Raw genomic sequence first — 21,922 nt, forward strand, 5'->3', positions numbered from 1 at the left:
AACGTATGAATGAAAAGAGAAGCTCGTTTCACTGTCAGCTGCCAGAGAGACGGGAGGTTTATTTACTCCTCAGGGTGACGGAGGAAAGTCTGCCGGCTGCCTCCGAGCAGAGAAACGAGGCCAAATCAAATCCTGTTTAATTCTCCTCCGCTTTAAGCCTCAACTGTCACCGGCAGCTCCGTCCTGACAGACATCACACCTACACCTCCTGTGTGACGGAGAAACAACGAGGCTGCGCTCACAGGCGGCGTGTTGTCACTTTATTTTGTCCAGCAGACACAAAAACCATTCAAGTAACAGCCGAATGTGCCTGAACAACTCACTTATAACGCGGCTGCTGATTATCTTTACGTCTGCTGCACGTGTTTCACATTAAGCATCAGAGGATCATCAGGTGTTTTGTTTCCTCCACAGGTGGATTAAAATCAACCCGTCTTCTTATCGTCGTCGTCTCAGAGGGATTCAGCTCCTGTTTCTGTGTTTCACCTGACGTTTAAATACATTTTCACAAACTTCTCTCTTAATTAATTCTAATTGCTTTTACTGGAGTAAAGAAGTAGAATCAGTACTTCCTCTTCTACCAGAGTCTGTTTCCACACGAGTATCTGAACTTCAGCTGGAGGAAACACGCCTGTCTGTGTCTGCGCTCTCTCAGAACAAAGTCTTTTACCCTTTAAATCCTTTTTAAATTACCTGTACAGTCTGTTTGTTTTTAACTGGATGCTGCCTCACCTTGTGATGCACATCACCACGGCAACGATGATGGCGATCTGCACGGCGCCGATGATGGCGGCGATGAGGACGTAGTGAAGCTTCTGTCCGCTGGGAACCACGTAGAGGATGTTGAAGTCCTGAGGCTCCTCACACTGAGCGCCTTTATAGCCGGCATCACACCTGACACACACACACACACACACACACACACACACACTGGTTTAACACCCCGTCTCTGCAGGTCGCTGCACTCCTGACATCAGCATCATTAGCAGCAGCTCGGGTGCGTCACACACCTGCAGGTGGCCATGTTGTATTTGATCTCACACTTCCCGTGAACACAGAAGCCGGCGTAGCTGTCGGCGCAGGGGATCGGCATCCCCGCGTAGAAACCGTCGCCGTGGTCCAGACCCGTGGTTTCTGAACGGGTCCATGGAAAAAACACAAACACACATCATGAGAGGACGATCGACTGGAGGCCAAATAACAGCATTAATAATAATAATTACAGGCCGACTGGTGTCTGTCAGGGCCGACGACATTATTAGAAATCAAGCAGACTTAAAAAAAACAATATTTGTGACCAAAAATTCATTTGCAGTAAAAGAAATAAAACTCAAACACAAACTCACACAGACAGAAAGAAACAAAAGCTCTGTGCTGCTCATTAACACCACCCAACAACACACACACACACACACAAACACACAAAGACACAAACAGGACGTCTGTGAGAATTACAAGCCTGCAGAATAAAACAAGATGTGACGTTCAGTCAAAGCAGCTGAACGGTCAGTATCATCAGCCTCACAGAGGTCATGCAGAACAGACCCGTCTTCTAAAAACAAACAGGATTTATTCAGTTTTCATCTGAGCATCGTCTGAGCGCCGTCACTATGGAAACCGCAGCTTTAACTCGCGGTCCTGTTCTTTACAGCAGGAGGAGGATAATCACTACCTGCGCTCGCTTGATACCTTCACCGCTGAATAAGTGATGTTGTAATTACAGATTCAACAAACGTGTCGTTCTGAACATCCCGGGAATCTTTCCAACACGAGATGAGCTCCGACAGGGGAAAACATTAATAACCATCATTTTCTCGAGAGCCCATATTTAACTGTTTTCTTTTTTTCTCCACCCTCAAGGACGGATTTTTAAAATGTGACTCAGAAATCTTCAGCGAGCTGCAAATTGATGAAGAATCCAGCAGCATCTCCGGCTCGTTAACGAAGCTGACGGCCTCATTTTGTTTCCGCTCGCACCGACAGATTAAAGGTTTTAAAACAACATTTGAACGCCTCACGAGCAGCGAGCGCGTCGCAGATTTTTGTAAAAAACGTCTTCCAGACAAGATTTTTAGCGGAAATGTTAATTATTTCATTTTGTGGTGAATAATGAGTTAAAAATCAGCATCAAATCAGATTCTATTCTGACTCACTGCACCAATATTCTTCTGTCCCATGAATTACTTTCACTGAAAGCTTTTCTTTGTTCATAATTAATCTTGTTTGCTGTCTGAGGCGTCCTGTTAATAACTCATAGACGTCTCTCATGCAGGTAATTTTAATTTAGATCAGTTTTATGTGACCTAGATCCAAAGTGCTCAACATTTCTAAGAGAATAATAAATTATGAAATGCACAATAATATAAACACAAACATCAAACATCCTGAAATGGTTTGATCACATATAAACTCTGAACTGTTGCAGGATTAACTGGTTGTTTCATTTGTAAAAATCCAGATCTTCTCTGAAACAGCTCGACTTTATCTGAGCAGCTTTTTAGCAGCTGAGAGTCGGACAAGTTCAAATAATCATAAACTGCTTCTAAACAATCAACATCTGTGAACCAGTCAGCTGATGGTCACACAGGAGAACAGGCTGCAGGCTCATGCTAAGCTAACTGTGTAGTCTTTGAAGCGATGGCGGGACGGAGGCTGCCAGGAATCAACCGTCATGAGGCTAACAGGTTTTCTACGAGCAGGAAGGTGAAACTAACACTGCTGGTAAACTGAGCAAACAGCCGGTTAGCTTAGCATGAAGCCTGGAAACATGAAGCCAGGTGGAGCAGAGTTAGCAGCTGAGAACATCCATCCACTCTTCAGTTCTGAGTTCAGCACTTTGAGCAGCTCTTTGGAAACCTTGAAGAAAACGACACAGTGCGCTTTTATTCATTTATTACAGAGGACGTGTCCTGACGGAGGACGTGTCCTGATGGAGGACGTGTCCTGATGGAGGACGTGTCCTGATGGAGGACGTGTCCTGACAGAAGACGTGTCCTGACAGAGGACGTGTCCTGATGGAGGACGTGTCCTGACGGAGGACGTGTCCTGACGGAGGACGTGTCCTGACGGAGGACGTGTCCTGATGGAGGACGTGTCCTGACAGAAGACGTGTTCTGACGGAGGACGTGTCCTGACGGAGGACGTGTTCTGACGGAGGACGTGTTCTGACGGAGGACGTGTCCTGACGGAGGACGTGTTCTGACGGAGGACGTGTCCTGACGGAGGACGTGTTCTGATGGAGGACGTGTTCTGACGGAGGACGTGTCCTGAGTGATTTTAATTGATGACGGTCTTCATCATCACCTGGTCCAGACCGAACACACTGCAGAGTTCAGATAAACGGACGTGAACGCTGCGGCTCTGAACGCAGCCTTTCTGTCGGCTCTTGCGTCTCAAATCATCAGCTGGTTGTGATGTGAACAATGCAGCGGTTTAGTTTGATCCTCCTGTCGTCCGAGTTAAAACACAGAGTGAAGGAAGTGACGGAGCCGTGGAGGAATCTCTCCCCCGAGACGAGTTAGTGGCTGAAACCAGCGTGCAGAGCGAGCTGCAGATAATAAAACCCTGCAGATTCTGTTTCATCTCCTGTTTGATCTCCAGACTCGACGCTCGCTCGGTGACTAACGCTGCAGAACCTCCTCGTTCTGCTCCGATAATCTCCGAGTGTTTACTGATGAGAAATTACAGCGTCACGTGGTGCTCAGGATTAGAGTACACAGACTCAGGGCGGTGAGAAGTTTGATGCTGCTGCTCTGTTTCCCCTGAGAGGACGTTTCTGTGCTGTGTTTTCATCCTGCAGCTACGGCTCCTCACAAGGGTCAGACGCAGGTTAGCAGGCTGCTCACAGGCCACAGGAAGTTTAACCATCACCTGCATTAAAGGCGTCACAGCGTGGTTACATAAGTTCAAATAACACAAAGTCTTCTGGGAGCTGGTTCTGTTCAGACCTGGTACCATCCGTCCTCAGTGACCCGACACTCGTGATCCGATCTAATGTTTCAGATCTATATGCAAATAAACACTGTCACAGGTCTCCATCTCCTGTCTAGACACTCAGCTGTGAGATACACATATATGAATCTTTCAAATTAAGACTCAGCCTCACAGCTTCCTTACCTAAGACGTTTACTTTGAAAGGACTGCTGTCGTCTTTCTTCCCCAGTTTCTCTTTATCAGCTGTGGACGACACAGAGGGACACGGTCAGCACACACAGAGGGAAGTTACAGTTACTCATCCTGGTGTCTGTGGAAGATATTAGCTTCTGTGTGTGTGTGTGTGTGTGTGTGTGTGTGTGTGTGTGTGTGTGTTATTTACTCGTCAGGACAAACTAAAGGAAGTGGAGGATGTTTACTCTTTATGTCTGAGTCTCGCTCTGATTGTCAGAGTCGAGTTAGTGAAGGGTCACTCTGAACCACACTGTGTGTGTGTGTGTGTGTGTGTGTGTGTGTGTGTGTGTGTGTGTGTGTGTGTGTGCGTGTGTGTGTGTGTGATGGTATAAAACAGCACACAAAGCGGAGCGGCAGGTTTGGTGTGTTGTCGTGGTTATTTTTCTGTCTTCACGTCTTCACGCTGTCTGCAGGAGGAGAGGCTGCTGGGAATGTTAAACAGAGAGCGCACACACACACACACACACACACACACACACACACACACACACACACACACACACACACACACACACACACACACACTGATAGCCAAGCACAAACACACACTCATCCATTTTTAATGCTTCATCATTCCTGAAGAAATATTGATAAACTCTCTCCTTCTCTCTCTCTCTCCCCTCCTCCCCCGTCCTTGCCCAGTCTCCTGTCTCTCACTCTTCCTCCCTCCCTCCCTCCCTCCCTCGCTCCCTCCCTCCCTCCGTCCTCCCCTCTTTGTGTTGTCAGACGATACAGAACAGAGAACATTCTGCGGGAATCAACGTGTTGGTGGTGAACGAGGCGTCGCTTCGTCTCTGAACTGAGACGCTGCTGCGGTTTTGTTTGCGGTGAGAAAAACAAGCCGAGCAGCGATTTATTTCACGACAGCAGATATGAGATTAAACCTCGATCAAGCCGCCGTCAGATTACATGACATCAGTCCACAGACAGCAATATCTCTGCTGGGGACGTCGACCAATAGGAGCAGAGATTGCTCCTGATGTTGTCAGTGCTGAACGCCACAAATCTTACATTGTTGCTCGTGGCGTTGCTCCTTAACTCCTCCTCCCTGATGACATCATGACTATAACCACCTGGTGTGACAGAGCGAGGACGTGATGGGAGCAGTGGACAGGTACAGAACATCATCATTAACTGTCTTCTGTCAGGAGGAGGAAGGTGGTGTTCACCATGTTGGTTGATAACAACACATCAGCTGATACGATATTCAGTAAGAGTGACGGATCAAAGACGACTGCAAACTGACCAACAGACGGAGAGAAAGAGCAGCGAGAACACAATCGACTGGGTTCATTCACCGTGACAAGAATCAGACCCGTGAATCTGGTTTCTGGTGTTTGGTGAATCAAAGCTTTGGCCGGACGCCTCGAGGAGACAGCAGATCATGAGAGAGGGCAGGTGCTCCTCACCTCAGGGTGCTGGACCCCCCCGTCCCCCCACAACCCACCACCTCCCTGAGCCAATCAGACGCTTGGTCACCAGCCACCTTAAAGCCATAACCACTGACAAGAAATCCATAAATCCTGCCAGGTCAACGTCTCCTGCCAACACCCACAGAGACAGAGCTCAGAGTGTGTCTGCAGTGAGACGACACATTGTGATTCAAGGTGAGTCTATCAACATAAATCAGATCTTAGAAGATACTCGGGAGGATGTACGGAGTCGGGAGGAGCTCTGGGTGTTGGCACAGACTCTCAAAAACATCAGACAGCAAACTGTGACTGCAAATGAGGTTTGTATCTAACACCTCCCTCCTCCTCAGAAGAGTCTGACAGCCACAGATCAGAAGAAATCAGCTCTCACAGATATTTAACACAAACAGATCTGCGACAATCTGCAAACTATTTGCATGTTTGGTTTCGTCCCAAGATGAGAAAAAGTTTTGGCAGCATGTCCAAACTTTCCAGTAATTTATGTCCCTGAAGCTCTGGACGTGATTTTTCTGAGATACGCTTCCATCAACGACAACATGAAGAAAAAGAAGAAGAAGAAGAAGAAGAAGAAGAAGAAGAAGAAGAAGAAGAAGAAGTAGAAGTTACATAACAGCCCTGAAATCAAACCTCAAGAAACTCTGCAGAAGTGTCACCTCATGTCAGAGAGATCTTACTGATAGACGTCTCAGTTCACAGAATATTCTGCAATGATTTACAACGAGCACGCTGACATGCAGGCTGATGAACAGATCGTTATCTGATCTGAGGAGTTACCAGGTCGTGATCACGCAATCGAACATTTCACTCTTTAACTTGAGGCTGCAGACGAACTCTCATCTGTTCTGAACACTTTGACTGTTAGTGGACGGTGACGTAGCTGCTCAGCTAGCTTGTCCTGTTGTTGAACATGATGTAAATATCATATCTACTGTCTGTCGACCGTATGCAGTGGTATTCACTTTGAGTCTTGCTAACATAGCGTTAGCATCCTGGCTAACAGCTGAGCCGAAGGGTTTGTTTCTCGGGTCTATCAGTCTTTGGCGAGTGACCGAGGTGGGACAGTTCCCTCAGGAGTGTCCATCATCATTACATTACATCTCATTACTCTCTTACTTACTAACTTCTCTCTGCGTTCGTCCCTCAGCACCGGTCTTTCCCAGCAGCCCTTGCTCCTAACGTGTTTTACATCATGTGTTTGGAAAGAATTCCAGCTGTCTCGACTCAGTGAGATTTCTGATCAATAATCATCATTGATGGATGTAAAGAAACGCAGTAGAGCAGCTCTACTGTACACTGACTACTCCTTTACTCCTCCATCACTTCATCAGTCGCTGTAGACTCAACACCACCACAGATCTGTGAACCTGCAGTGAGTCCGGACCGAATACTTCCTGTTGCGTCGGATGAAACCGAGCGAGGTGTGGATTAATGTCTGGTGGAAACAACGCTCGGCTCCAAAGGAAACAAACTGCACGGTTGGTTTGTGGGTTAATTGAAAACACTGGTGATTAGACACATTCATTTGTCTGACACGGCTTCAGTAACAAGGCTGATTTATGGTTGAGATGAAACGGTCACAGCTGTGCAGTCAGCAGTGCTCACTGAGGGTGAAACAACATCAATCCTGCGTTTTACTACATCAGCAAGTTAATGTGGAATAATGATCTTCTCCTCCAACACAATACCATCCAAAAGAGGAGGAATTAAACAGCGCAGGAGAAAAAATCTGCGATTCAGGGAGTTTCAACTGAGAGAGACGGAGGTCAGACAGAGGAGAGAGCGAAGGACGGACGTCTGCTGTCGCTGAACGTCAAGGACGGAAAGAAACAAGACAGACGGATATAAAGAGAAGGAAAACAGGATGGACGGAGGTGTGAGAGAACAAACAGAGGAGGAGCGAGGAAGATAAAGATAAGGAAGACAAACTGAAGAGATGAGAAGGAAAAGAGAGAGGAGGAAGGTCAAAAAGAGAAGAATTAGACGAAAGGAAAGGAAGAAAGAAACAAACAAACAAAGAAAAGAAACAAAAGAAAGAAAGAAAGAACTAAAGACAGAAGAGGAAGAACCATTTACAACAAAGAAGGAACAGGAAGAGGAAATAATAAGGAAAGAAAAAAGGAAGGATGAACGAAACACAGGAAGCAACGATGAAAGTGAAACCTGGAGGAAAGAAGAGAAGAAGAGTTGAGAAGAGAGACAGAAAAACAAATAAAGAGAAACAAGAAAACAACGAAGAAAAGACTGGGAAAATAGGACAGAAGATAAGGAATTACACAAGTAAAGAAGGAAGAAAACAAAGAAACAAAGAGCATGAAAGGGAACAAAGAGGAAGAAAGGAGAGAAATAAAGGAACGATCGTCTGAGCGGACCGACTGACCCAGGATCAGTGAGCGTCTCAGTCTGGACTCAAGAACCTCTCGAGTCTCTCCGGGTCCATAAAACGCTTTTTATGAACGGGTCAGTTTATCGGCGATGAACGGGCCTCTTCCATAAATCCACAGAGGTCACGGCGGCCGTCCTCTGAAGCTCACCAGGCCCGGCTGACGGGATTCTCCAATTTGGATTCAATAAAGCTGTGATGGAGGCGTCAGCGGTCCGATTCATCTGTCTCACACACACTCTGGGCCGGGTCGCGGGTCGGCACCGTGAGCCGCTCAGTGCTGCTAAACTGAATCAAAGTGTTTACAGAATCTCATCATTTTCTCTCAGTAACACGATAACGGCCTCAGTGTGCAGCGTCTCCAGGTTCTACAGGTTCAGACGGCCGCCACACTCAGAACTCAGAGACGACAGAGACGGTACTAGAACCTCAGGTGGAACGAGTGAGAACAAAACTAAACACAACAACCTACAAATCTCACGCTTTTACATGACACTGAACGCCTCATTTTTCAGCCTGCTCAGCATGAAACACACATCCACGTTCTCCTCGTCGCGTTCAGCCTCCCTGCTCAACAAACACCCCCCGTCTTTCTCCTGAACATCCATAAATCCAGCGCTCCTCCTCACTGGCTGAACGACATGTTGGCGTCAGAGCGTCACGCGGCGCTTCCTGCCGACCGCCACGAAGCAGCAACCCTCCGCCCGGTCGCTCATGCACGTCATCGAGCAGCGTGATGACCGGGAGCTGAACAGACTGCAGACACACAGGTACCGACACTTTGCAGAGCGGGCCGGGCCAACACACACACACACACACACACACACACACACACACACACACACACACACACACACACAAACACTCACTGCAGCACCAAATGTGGATCAATGTGCAGCTGAGAATGTGTCCCACCCGGATCTGTTGGTTCTGATAATGTAGCTCCAGTCATGAAGTCGCTCCAGACGAGAACTGACGGCCTCTCACACCTGTTGTGTTCACCATCATCCTATTTATGTATTTCAGCGTCATTCTGTATTCAGGAGGATAAGATAATAAAAACCCTCCTCTCCGGCCTCCGCAGTGACGTCACATGCTTTATCAGGTTCTGGTCTTACCGGGACACCTGCCCAGGTGTTTGACGTCGATCTGCTCCTGCTTCATGCACGACGCCTCTCGGACCAGGCAGGGGTTGTTGTAGGAGTTCCCGTCGGTGGCGCACACGGGGTTCTCGTTGTGACCGCTGCAGTCGATGTTACAGATGCACCTGAGGAGAGGAGGGAGCGTGTCAGGACCGATTCTGGCCGGCAGAATAATGTTCTGTCTGCGGAGCGCAGCCCGGCGCTGAATCATTAGCTGAAGCACATTTACAGACTTCTAAATGAAGACACAGTTCATTAATCCACCGCAGGATGAGTGTCTGCACATGAAGAGATAATTTTAATACATTTCAAAGACCTTTTCTGAGACAGAAGACAAAACTCAGAGCAGGATTAATGTTTTAAATCCATTCAGTCGTACAGACGATGAAATAATCTTCCTCGTTCCAAACATCAGAAGTCTAAAGCGCTTCTGAATCTCGTCTGATTAAGACGACACTTTCTCTAAAGTCTGACAGAACATGTTTCAAAGAGACTTTGTACTAAATGTTGTCTGGTAGAAGATGTGATGTTTGAACAAGTTGACATCAGAGCACGAAACACTGAGGAAAGAACAAATACAAAGAAATGATCTGTTGTCATTTCTTCACTGTATGTTGTTGAATAAGAGCTCAGTGTGACTGGATGTGATCTAACGTGGTTAAAAAGGCATTTTTTCAACAGAAGTTGCCTCATTTATTATTAACAGAAAACTATTTACAGAACAGAATCAGAACTGAGCCTCGGATCAATGTGTTCGATCCCGAGAGTCAGAGAAGAATTACCAGGGTTCAGTCAGCGACAGGAGGAGGATTTCACTTCATCACCAGTGGAGCTGAAGCATCACTAGGATGATACTCAAACTACAGATACACGAAGAAATCAACTGATTCTCACTGAGTAAAAGATTAAACTAGATTAAAAAAGGAGGAAATGTCCACTCAGAAAACGTTTCTGGACAGACAGTGAAGAGTCGTGACTGTTGATTACAGCTACAAGTCTTCACTTGTAAACTAAATAACTACAGTCAGCAGATTCAACATTTCCCTCTGAGCTGCATCAGAGACACTGAAGTGAAGCAGAAGTATGAAACATGTACCTGAGCACAGTACTGGAGTAAATGTACTCAGTTATATTCCACCTCTGCAGGTCAGACACTCACCAGACGTCCTCCGAGTCCTCGTCACACTCGGCTCCGTATTTACAGGTGCTGCACTTTGTGAACTTCTTCCCGACGTCGGAGCCTGAACCTTCATCATCTGTGGAACAGCGACATCGACACAGGAAGGAATAAAAAGATTGTTTGTAATTCTGATGAAATGTAAAGAAGTGAAACAACGGCAGACAGAGAGTCTGTTCGTCTGCCACCTTCATGTTTCTGTCACGACTCCAACGTTTAAAACCTCTTTTTTAATCTCCTCTCTCCGTCTCGCTTTGCCAACCGTGGAACTTTCCTCTGTTCTTATTTTTCATCCTCGAACAACATAATCAGATTTTTATTATTATTATTATTGCACTTTGTTCCAGAACAGCGACTTGATTTCATTTGGCAGGAACAACCTCCGGCTCACATCAGTTTCTGTTCCTTTGAGCGCCGCCGCCGTCGTCGCCGCACCATTAACGCTGATGACAGCGTTACCAGCATCAACACACACGACACGGCTCACACACTTTTCTATCAGACACAGCTGAGTGTGTGAAGAGGCTCCTGGAGCTTATCGGCCAAATGGGAAACAGAGCCAGGTATTATCATCTCATGATATTATTATTATTATTATTATTATTATTATTGTTATTATTGTCATTACAGGGGATGCGTTTAATGCCATCTCGCATGACGGCGTCCATTTTCCAGCGGAGAGCGAGCTGAGATCAGACGAGGCGGTAACAACCGGAACATCAAATATCAAAGAGCCGCAGGGATTATTCATGGCCGCCTTTCATCGAGGGAGCCGTTCTCATGATTCATCCGCCGCTCTCGTGTAATGTGATAGAGGAGAAGCTCAGCGCGATCAAGAGGAGGGAAATTAATCCACAGCAAATGACAGGAAGTCTAACAACCATCCCGCAGAAACGTACACCTGCGGTCGTTAAAACCTGCGTTCAGACTTAAAACCTCCGTTTTAATGACTCAGGCAGCAGCATGAGAGCAAAACAGTCTCAACAAGCAAACATCCAGTCACGTCTACTTACAGCAGGAAGGACAGAGCAGCAAAACAAAGACGAGAGAAGAGAGAAAACAGAAAGGAGAGAAGGGAGAGACGAGGAGAGACAAATAAGAGGAAAAAGAGGGAAAGAAACAAAAGTCACTCGTAGATGAACAACAAATCTCAAAGACGAACACTTTCTTACACTGTAACGTTAGAAATCTTTTCACCTTCACAGACGACTGAAGAACTTCTTAAAGTTTTTTTGATTACGATAAAATTGAATTCATGCAGCCAAAACTACACGGAGGACTTGAACACAAGCTCCGACCTCAGCAGCTGCACGAGGCGTTCACTTTCCCAGGAGAGATATTAAATATAAAAACTGGACAATAAACAAAAAGCTCGTGATCATACAGGGGGGCGAACTGTTGATCGTACCGAGGGGAAGATGACTGTACAAATATGCTGCATATAATATCCAACAACAAATAAACAGGAAATAAGATTATTTTTTATTTTCATTATTTTGAAGGGTTCATCCTGACATGTCATGTTTGTTTTACACTTCCTGTTTTTGTCTTTTTCCCGCCTTACTTCCTGCTCACCTGTGTGTCATCAGGTAATTAGATGTTGTTATTAATGTGTGTTTGTTGCAGTGTTGCTATGATCATTATCTGTACGGTGCATCATCAACAAATCAATAAATTCCAACATGAACAATGATTTGACCATTTTGTTATTATTTCATTTACAGTTGGTTTGAGTCCACATTGTTCTGTTTTATTTCATTTCCTTACATGATCCAGATCGTTAAACATCCTCCTACGTCTGCGTTTCCTCTTTCATGTGTTCTCATGTTTAATCATCCTGACATCGTGTGGGAGGTGGAGGGGACGGTGGTGACGCTGCAGCTGATCTGAGATCTGCCTCGCAGGAGCGTCTTTAGAGAAGAATGCAGCACTTTAACTTCTGGAAGTTAAATGGAAATCAGAATGAAGAGGTCTCACTCTGGAGCAGATTCCCTCTCTGTTATTGTGAGAAAGATGCGACTTGAAAGGATGGATACTGTGTGTGTGCGTGCGTGCGTGTGTGTGTGCGTGTGTGTGTGTGTGTGTGCGTGCGTGCGTGTGTGTGCGTGTGTGTGCGTGTGTGTGTGTGCGTGCGTGCGTGCGTGCGTGTGCCTGCAGGCTGACAGATTGGCCTGCTGTGTGTGGATGTATTGAACATGGAGAGCTCAGCCGGGGCTCGGAGGCTGCCGATCGATCGCCGCCGCTCTGCAGCAGAGAGGCTCTTTGTTTGTGTTGGACTCTGCTGACAGCAGGAAGCTGCTGCTGCTTCACACCACCAGACCAACCGCAGCGGCCTCGCCACGTCACCCAGGGTCTAAAAATATGACTCTCATAATCAGGGTTCATTTACCAAAACTGACAGGTGACTTATTGGTCAGGGGGCGAGTGGAGGGCCGATGAAGGGAAAGGTAGGTCAGAGAGTTGAGAAGCTTTCTGTCGCTGAATCGACTGTCTCCACTGACGAAGGAACAATTAAAACCAGACTGATCAGAACATCGAGCAGCTGAACAAACATCAGCGTGATAAGATGACAGAAATGTTAAAAATATATTATTTATTATTCAAGCAAACTGTTGTCTGATGGGAAAACCTCCAACTTATTAATGATTAATCCATTGTTGAGGCGCTCGACTGTCAATTAAAGAAAGTGCTTCAACTCTGCAGCCCTGACGTGAAGCACTTTGTCCTTTGTTTTGATGAATCCTCTGTATAAACTTTATTATTAATAACACAACGAAACATTACCTTAGCTGCAGTTCTTTACTCAAGCCTTGTTTTAATTTAATATTTATACCCTCTGCTGTCAAATATTGATATTTTTCCAGGTTTTGCATGAAGCTTAGAGTTTCCAGCAGCGCGGCGACACGACTTCTGACTCTGCTGGAGTTCTTTTGGTTTCATGTCCCAGCAGCAGGACCTGAAGCTCTGCGGAGCTGAATTCTTCTTTATCCTGACATTTTTTATGCTGACATCTCACGAGCGGCATTAGTCCAATCAGAACGAGACGTGTATGAGCGAATGGTGTCGCGCTGCCTCCTGAACGCCGTTACCAAGTCAAATCTCTGTTCAGTTCTGATCCGGTGCAGACGTCACGTTCTTAGTGAAGCTCAAAATCAACCAAAGGCTGTTTTTTCCTTTTTTGATTAAATCCATGTTTCAGAGCTGACGCAACTGACAGGAAACACATGAACAAATGATCCAAACCACGAAGACACACACACACACACACACACACATTATGGAGGCAGAAGAAGGTTAATTAGATGTCGACTGAAAAGGTTAACTGAGAGCAGCTTCACACTGTTGGACCTCGTTATTTCTTCCTTGCAGGTTAAAGCATCAACATAAGCTTTTTAATAAGACTGTAGACGTGTTGGATACTTTATTTGAGACTACACATTTCATCTATAGCATATTATTAATATTTATTAATAATTAGAGTTTATGAATATATCAATAAAAGGCTCACATGAAGCCACATAAGATCATAATGACGTTGTCATGATGGGACAGAAGAGTCTCTGACTGAACGCTCTAATTATTCTGTTTTTTTTAACTTCCGATCATTTAAACCTGTAAGAATCTGTGTCACATGATCTTTTTCCTCTCTCAGCAGAAACCGTGCTGGTTGGATGATTCTACAGGTGTTTACATGATCGCAGGCTGACAGACAAACAAAGAGACGGTCAGGTGTAATCATCTCTCTCTGCAGGTCGCCTGAGGGGGAATCACCGGCCCTAAGCCCCCCTCCACATGCAGATGGTGGAGACACCGTCTCTCCGGGGACCCCCTCCAATTAAACCCCCCCAGCAGCCATATTAAACAACAAACACTGTGGTCGGCGCTGACAGATGGTCGCAAAATGTCTCTGTTGCCAAATTTATCAGCTCGACAGAAAATATCAATCTGTTCTTCAGAGACTGAAGCTACCAGAAACAACACGATCCTCGAACGCTCCGCTCGGCCGTGTTCTGGCCTCAGCAGTGACCCGGTTCTGCACCGCTCGCTTGTGTCTGACATTCAGCAGAACTGCAACAGGAAATGAAATCTTGAAATTGCCCCGGAGAGGAAAACCAAACAAGAAACACTCACCGTCTCCGTCTCCTGAGCCGGATCCAGGATCTGTAAGGACACAAGAGACATGACAACCATCAGTGACCTCCTGATGAGCCGTTAGTAACACATTAATAACACGTGCTGTATGATGACACTGTGGGACCACACAGTTCTGCTCTGCAGCAGGTCCAAGTAAACGTCCTGGAGGCCTCGCTGGCTGGGATCTGCAGCTCCATCAGGAAATGGACTCTGACGGTATAAATCTTGGCGTGGAAACCTTGATTTAAGAAATGGACTTGGTGTTTGGAGCTGCTGGCACGCCGCTGCTGCATTAAGAAATGGACAGCGGCTGCTTTGTTCAATTAAATTTCACCTTTAGCTGCCGCACTTCTTTACAAAGTCGTGATGAGATTGTTTTTCATGGAAAAGGAGGCAGAAATGGTCGCAGATATTAACGATTCTGTCAGCGTCTTATTGACTGAACGTTAAGAGTTTGGTTTCAGACTGCAGGAGGAACTCTGCTTTAACCTCGTAAAGAGAGGAAGAAAACACTTCCCGGGTGTTTATAATGTTCATTTACTGATGAGAAAATCGTTTGAGTTCTATATTTAAGTGAAACTGGGAAAGAAGTAAAGGTGGAGAGAGGGAAGCAGGAAGCTAAAGGGATAGAAAGGAAAGAGAAAAGGAAGGAGGAAGACATGAAGGGTACCTGGGACGAAACGAGGAAGGAAGTGGGTACGTGAAGGAGGTAGGAATGAAATAAGGAGGGAAGGCAGGCTGCTAGGTAAGTAGGAGGTGAAAGAAGGAAAGTAAGGGAACTTCTGCAGGTTGAACATGTTCAAACTAAGTTATTCAGTTTCTTTAAATTACATCGAGCTGAAGTGGAGCTGCAGATCTTTAGAGACGAACGGAGCTTCATCAGCCTCTCTGACGATTAAAGTCTCAGTTCTGTCGAACTTCATCCAGAGATGGAAAACTGATTCCACACATCTGAACAGAACATTTGACCAGGACTCTGCAGGAAACCTCAAATCAAATCACTCTGCTGCAGCTTTCACCAATCAGAGGACAGAAACTCTGCGACGCTGCAGCGGCAGAGAGTCAATAAACCCTGCTGAGGACATTAAACATGGCCGAGCGTGTTTAATGAAGCAGACCGGAGCTTCTCCTGCAGCAGCTGCTTCCTCCGCTGCAGTCTGCAGGACCACATGACGTCTACATGTCTGTTCATCCTGCAAGGCAGCAGTGACTCTGGGGACTGGACGACGGAGCCGTGTGTAGCTGGATAAACTGCCCCATTGAGTTGCATCATGGGTAATGTAGGCACAAGGTACTGCAGAATGTGTTGAGTAAGAAAGGTGATATCTCAGTTCACAGCAGACGCCATCATCCCTCCACAACGGATCTCCTGAAACTTACGCCCTTTGATTGACAGCTCATATGATTGACAGCTCATTTGATCGACATGCCTGTCCTAAAACCTACAATGGCCAATGAGCTGTCTTCTTCCACCTCTCAGTTTTTAAAGCCCAAAACCTAAAATGATGCAAGTTTAAAGTTTCAAAACCATTTCTGTGCTCAAATTGTTCAAGAACATCTTTGAATTTACTGGACGACTGACGTGAGTTTAGGATCACATGATGTAAAAGTCCACATGTACTCAGGTGAACACATCTGAACCATCGCGGCTGGTCGACAGCAGAAACACTAAGAAGTGTCTGCAGGCGTCACTCTCATCCTCTCTGTCTTTCAAAAGGCCACTAAAGTCAAATGCCAACAACACAAGTTTTAAATCCGGCCTCAGGCAGCTGTGGAGGTTCAGACCTTCAGCTCTGGAGTTAACCCGGCGCTGCCCTGTGATTGGACCCCAGCCAGGAGCCGTCCTACCTGCCGTGACCTCACCGTCTGCTCTCATCGCTGCATTTCCTCCTCCTCTCCTGCTCGGGGAAATAAAACACGGCCGAGTATTCGCGCCTCGGTTCGTAGCCGCCGAACGCTCCAATTACAGGAAGCATAAATCTCGGGGAGAGGAAATTGCAGGAGGACAGGAGGGAGGTGAGGGAAGCGGAGGGCATATCGCAGCGCCGGATCCCTGGTGTAACGGGTAATAAGAGCAGAGCGCCGGGCGGTGCCTCCGGGGAAATCAGGCCACTGCCCCTGCAGATGGAGTTGACTGCCGCCACCTCCACCTCCATCGCTGCTGTGGTGTTACTATAAGTTTCCCCGACACATTTCTCAAGAGTGGGATGAGAACATAAACCCTGACTGGCCTGCAGAGACGTCTGAATCCAGAGAGTCTGCTGAGTGTTTGATGAGAAAAATGCTGCTAACTGTTAGCGCTTTGTTTCTGGCTCTGATTTATGGCTGCTGGCCATCCAGCTGTGGAGCAGCAGGCCTGCAGGCTGCAGCAAATAAACTCATGCCAATATCCCTCACACGCTGTGTGTCTGAGCGCTGGCATACAAGATATGACACAACGTCTCCAGACATCCTTGTAAACATGTTTTTGTGCCTGTTTTTTCCTGGTTTGGGTCCTTTTGAGGCTGTTCAGACATTGTATCAACATTTGTACTGACTGCATGTGACCACATACAAGGACTGAAGTGAGGAAGAAGAAGAAGAAGAAGAAGAAGAAGAAGAAGAAGAAGAAGAAAGAAAGAATCACCAGACTCCATTAACAAATGTGGTGATTTTAAGAGTTGTTGAGTTAAAACAAACTTTATAATGTAGTGAAACTCTGTCTCTGACTAATTCTTCATTATTTGGACCTTCTTGTAAATTTGGCAAATGTCTTTGTGTTAAAACACAATGTCTGTTTGTCCTGGTGATGTACGCGTCAGCGGTTGTTCTGGTCTGAACTCCCACAAAGTTCCAGTGAAGGAAAGTCTTGTGTCCTCGTGCACAAAACCAGCTGCGAAGAAAAACAGAGCGCTTGACCTTCGACCACATCCGACACCTTCAGGATGAAGCACTGCGCTGGTTGTGAGCCCGACGTGATCCCCGACATCAGTGCCGATGCTCTGGTGTCTGAATGGGATCAAATCCCTGCAGGAGACTCAACATGTGGTGGAGGAAAAAGGCTTTTAGTGTCTCTGCTGCAGGCGTCACTCTCATCCACTCTGTCCGTCTCATCTTTCAACAAAACCACAAACACACTGAGAGGGACTGTGTCGTCCAGGTCTCACATGTTTCTGGCCTGTTTTCTTTGAATCATTAGCTTTCATGACTCCTGACTGAAACAGGGTTTGGTTCTGGTCTCACTGGGAGCCAGATGGATCAAGTTGGGTTCACATGAAAGACACCAGAAAGTGAATTAAATTACAGGAACTCATCCCACAATCATCTGCGGGTATTCCTCTGCGGTACCAACCATCCTGATGCAGTGAACCTCATCAGTTTGTGGCGTTTAACCACCAACACAAAAACATTTTCAGCTGGTTTATCACTTCACACCATCAGGGAGGGAGAGAGACCACAGGTGAAAACAGGAAGACAGAAATAACTGTGAAACTTCCTGAACTCGGACAATGTCTTCGTCTGTAGCGTCTCCCCCTTTTTGTAATCCAGTTACTTCGATAACCTTCTGCAGTAATCTGATTTCTTAAGTATCAGTCATATCAAAGAGGCTGAGCAGGCAGTCAGACTGAAAACAAACCCGAGAAGAAGACACGGAGGGAACCAGACTGACTCACATCACTGCTCGTCCTCATTCACAGATAAGTGAAATTAGCTCCTGCATTGTTTTCCTGCTGCTGTTCGTGCACACTGAGCCGAGGCCACGCCGAGGAAAGTCCAATCAACTCGTGTTCGCATCAGAACAACAGCAGCGGCGTCGGTGACCAGCTCTTTCTGCCTGACAGCACCTGATAATGAAGCAGTGCTAAATAAAATGAGTGCAAGAAATCTGATTTCTGACCAGCCGGATACACAAAAAAGTAAAGATTGACATTACAAAGGTTTCTACAGAGGACGTAACAGCACAGACTGATGATCCACCACAGCTGACATTTGTGCCAGAAGAGTCGTATCACCATCACATCCTGAGCTTTCACATCGACAGGCGGAGCTGACGGTGACGAGGTGGACGACCAAAAAGCAGCTATTTCTTCACGTGGAGGCGGACCACATCCTGCCGGTCTCATGGAGACGAAACTGTGTGTTTTAAGCAGCCCGGAGACATTTCCAGCTGTTTCTGTGGTGACCACAGCTGCATGTATTTCATGTGAAGGTGGAACCACATCCAGCTGTTTCTGTGGTTAATATACTGGCTGTTTGTTTTAAGGAGACCTGGAGACGTTTCATCCAAGTATCTGAAGCCAGAGCGTGACGTTCTCCTGACCCGAACTAACCTACAATCAGAACCGATCCGTTTAAACGTATCTGTGGTTCTGCAGAAAACTGGTGATTCAGTTGGATATAAACACAGTCAGATCAGTTCTTCAGTTTCTCTGCAGCTTGTTTCCTCTGACCGGTCTGTGTCACTGTCTCGTTGTGTCTGTCGGTAACATCTGAACAGTCTGAACACAGCAGGGAACAGATTTGACACTTCCTGCTGATGAAGGCTTCAGTGGACCTGGTCCTGGCCTCCTGGTCCCTGGGCTCCGGTTTGGGAACCACCCAGCTTCAGGAGGATTTTTCAGGGCTCTCATCCTCGGCTTCTAATTAAAATTGATCTGCGGTTGATTAACCGGGTCGTTCAATCTGACGGATGACGTTCTCCAGAGCTCAGAGGAAAAATCGAGGGCGAGCGCTCAGCGTCGGGTGTTCAGTCGATTAAAAATATAACGACAGTGAACTTAAAGCTGCAGCGACTCTGATTACAAACATTAGTGAGGCATTTATACTCACATTATAGAGCGATCAGCAGTGTAAATTATTAGTCTAACCGTCAGATAGATGCTCTGTCTGTTTGTCTGCTCTACATCTGAAAACACTTCAGATTTATTGATATTCATGTTATGTGATGGAGCTCTTGGTGTTCGGCTCAGTCGCTGCGCGCTACGTGATGTTTTTCCAGGCAACATGAAGCCATCTGTTATGTTGAAGGACAGCTTTATGGAGAAAATGGATTTAATTTAGTGGTTCATGCTCTGCGGCAACATGTTTTCTACTCTATTCGTATTACGATGAATTTACTGTCGGTGTCAGAGTCCCAGTGACACGTGAACCATGTTAATGAGACGTTCGTAAGAGTCATTATCACATTATGTAAACAGACATTAACAGCACATTGTCTTGGACTGTGCTGCTCCAGAATGAAGTGACTGGCTGACTGAGGTGAGCCTGGTTAGTTAAACCACCCATCAGAGCAGGAAGCTACCAAGCTAACTGAGGCTAACAACCGAGCAGCAGATTTCGCCTCACGTGACTCGCGACAGTTTGCTAATCCAAAACACCAGCGTCTGTCGCTCTGCTCCCGTCTGTCAGTCCACTTAACCCCACAGAAAGACACCTGAGCACCTGGATTCATAATGACTACACGAACTTCTGCTTGTGTGATCGTCTGACTGCAGCCCGATCTGAAGAGAAGTCTTCCCACCTGATGATCACCTCTCTATCAATCCCTCCACTGAAAAATGACCAGTGGGGACAAATGAAGACAAGTCAAGCCTCCTTTAACGAGGCGGCAGGTGAATTACTCCCTCCTGCGACACTTTAAGGACATTTTAAAAGACTGAATCGGTTACAGACGCTGACTGATGTCCTCACATTCTCTTCCACCGGTCGATTTCAATAAATGAAGAGTTGTAATTCACTTTTTGACGAGCCTCCCTCCACCACCGATCAATCAGTGTTATTTCAGGTTTCCACTGCGTCGCTGTGTGTTTCCTGGCAGACTCACCGGCGGAGCAGGGCCCGTCCGACACCCGGGAGATGAGCCTCTGCTGTTTGCAGGACGCCTGTCGCCTGTAGCACTCGTTCTGGTAGGTGTCTCCGTTGGAGCCGCACACGGGGACGTAGTGTTTGTGGCACTGGAAATCAAACACAATCAGATGTTAATTAAAAGGCTCAAAGTGACCGCTGCTGCTCACAGGAACAAACAACTCCGAACATGATGGTGGTGAGACACCAGCAGCCGAGAGGACTGTGGAGGGTTTTCTGTCAACGATGGAGACTTAACGAAGCTAAAGATCCAGCGACTCTGAGTGGCTTCTTCTTCTTCTCATTTCATTAATTTACAGTAACTGATGATAATTTTATCTACCTGTGGTTTGCGTGTGAACGACACAGGTTGGGGTTCAGAGATGGCCGATGTGAATGACTAACAAACAATGTGCAATTCATTCTCTCTACTTTTGAATCCAGCAGTGACGGTTCTGTCTTTGTTAGACTCTCACGTCTGGATCAGAACAGACCAACAGACTCTTCTTTACAAAGATGAGGGTATTTTACACCAGCAACTTGACTTCATCCTGGTGACTTTTTGCAGATTCGGGTTAGACAATTTCACACAATAACAACAACGAAAGACAGAAATGTAGCTCGTCACACAGTTCAGTTTCTTGAATCTGTCCGGAGTGAACCCTCTTTGCTAACAAACCCATAAAGGATCTCTGAGAAAGACAAATATCTGTCAGTGTTTGTTTTGGTGCAGCTGCAGCTAACGCTAACGCTAAGCTAGCTGTGTCGTCTCTGAGGTGTTTCTTCTTTTGCTGAACAGCTGTGATTTCACCAGTACGGCCTTTTTTAATTGGATGACTGATACTAACAGATTTGTGATCTAGAATCTTATCATGACACCCGTAACTTTAAGTCCTCTGAGCAAACGACAACCTCAGACATGTTACTGCATTTTCCATGATAACAGCACACAAATGATCTGTGAACCCAACGTAAATTCATAGTTAGTTCTTTTATAGATACGTTTGTTTATTCAGCCTAAACTTTAACGATACAGGAGAACAGCCACTCACACAGAGACGAGAACATCTGTGTGACTGACGAGTTTTCGAAATGAAATAAAGGAGGAAAATATTATAAAAATCTGGAGCATCATGTGCAACCAGAGTTAAAAAGCAGTTTGAGCCGGATCGGGAGTTTCATTCAGTCTGCATGAAGGTTAGGACACGATAACTTGACTCTGCCGTCAGATACAAACTGCAGCTGCCAAACACACATATCAGTGTTCAGCAATCCATATTCTATTAACTCTCAGCCATCAATCATTTAGCAGGAATCCCCCGCAGAGCTGAGCTGTGTGACCTCTGCTCACGCTGCACTAACACGCCGCCGGTGGAGGAAGAACGTTTACTTAAGTGCTGGATTTGAGTACAAATTTAAGGGACTTGTACTTTACATCTATCACTTTCAACCAGCAGACAGTTTATTCAGCTCAAGGATTCGTCAATTACCAGGAAATTAATTGGCAATTATTTTGGTAGCGGTTTAACGTGAGTGTCGGTAAATTAATCTAGAAGTGTGTTTTATCATACGAGCAATCAATAAATCAAATGCTTAAACAAATGTAATGAATAAATCCAGTATCTGCCCTCTAACGAGCCCGTCGACGTCTCACTGGACCCGAGTG

At 46.1% G+C, this 21,922-nt stretch overlaps 1 protein-coding gene across 1 annotated transcript in view; it reads right to left on the minus strand.

Moving 5' to 3' along the window:
- The window catches only part of tmeff1a (transmembrane protein with EGF-like and two follistatin-like domains 1a), a 59,499-nt gene that overhangs the window by 4,762 nt on the left and 32,815 nt on the right, over window positions 1–21,922 (minus strand). The window contains exons 3-9 of the mRNA XM_037083020.1: window positions 20,237–20,366; window positions 14,431–14,460; window positions 10,282–10,378; window positions 9,099–9,247; window positions 4,117–4,176; window positions 1,011–1,134; window positions 733–894 (exon numbers count right to left, since the gene is read on the minus strand). Coding sequence (XP_036938915.1) covers window positions 733–894; window positions 1,011–1,134; window positions 4,117–4,176; window positions 9,099–9,247; window positions 10,282–10,378; window positions 14,431–14,460; window positions 20,237–20,366 — 752 coding nt within the window. The remainder of the gene's footprint in view (window positions 1–732; window positions 895–1,010; window positions 1,135–4,116; window positions 4,177–9,098; window positions 9,248–10,281; window positions 10,379–14,430; window positions 14,461–20,236; window positions 20,367–21,922) is intronic.

This window comes from Acanthopagrus latus, chromosome 21 (assembly GCF_904848185.1).
Source record: "Acanthopagrus latus isolate v.2019 chromosome 21, fAcaLat1.1, whole genome shotgun sequence".
Taxonomy (NCBI): Eukaryota; Metazoa; Chordata; class Actinopteri; order Spariformes; family Sparidae; genus Acanthopagrus; species Acanthopagrus latus.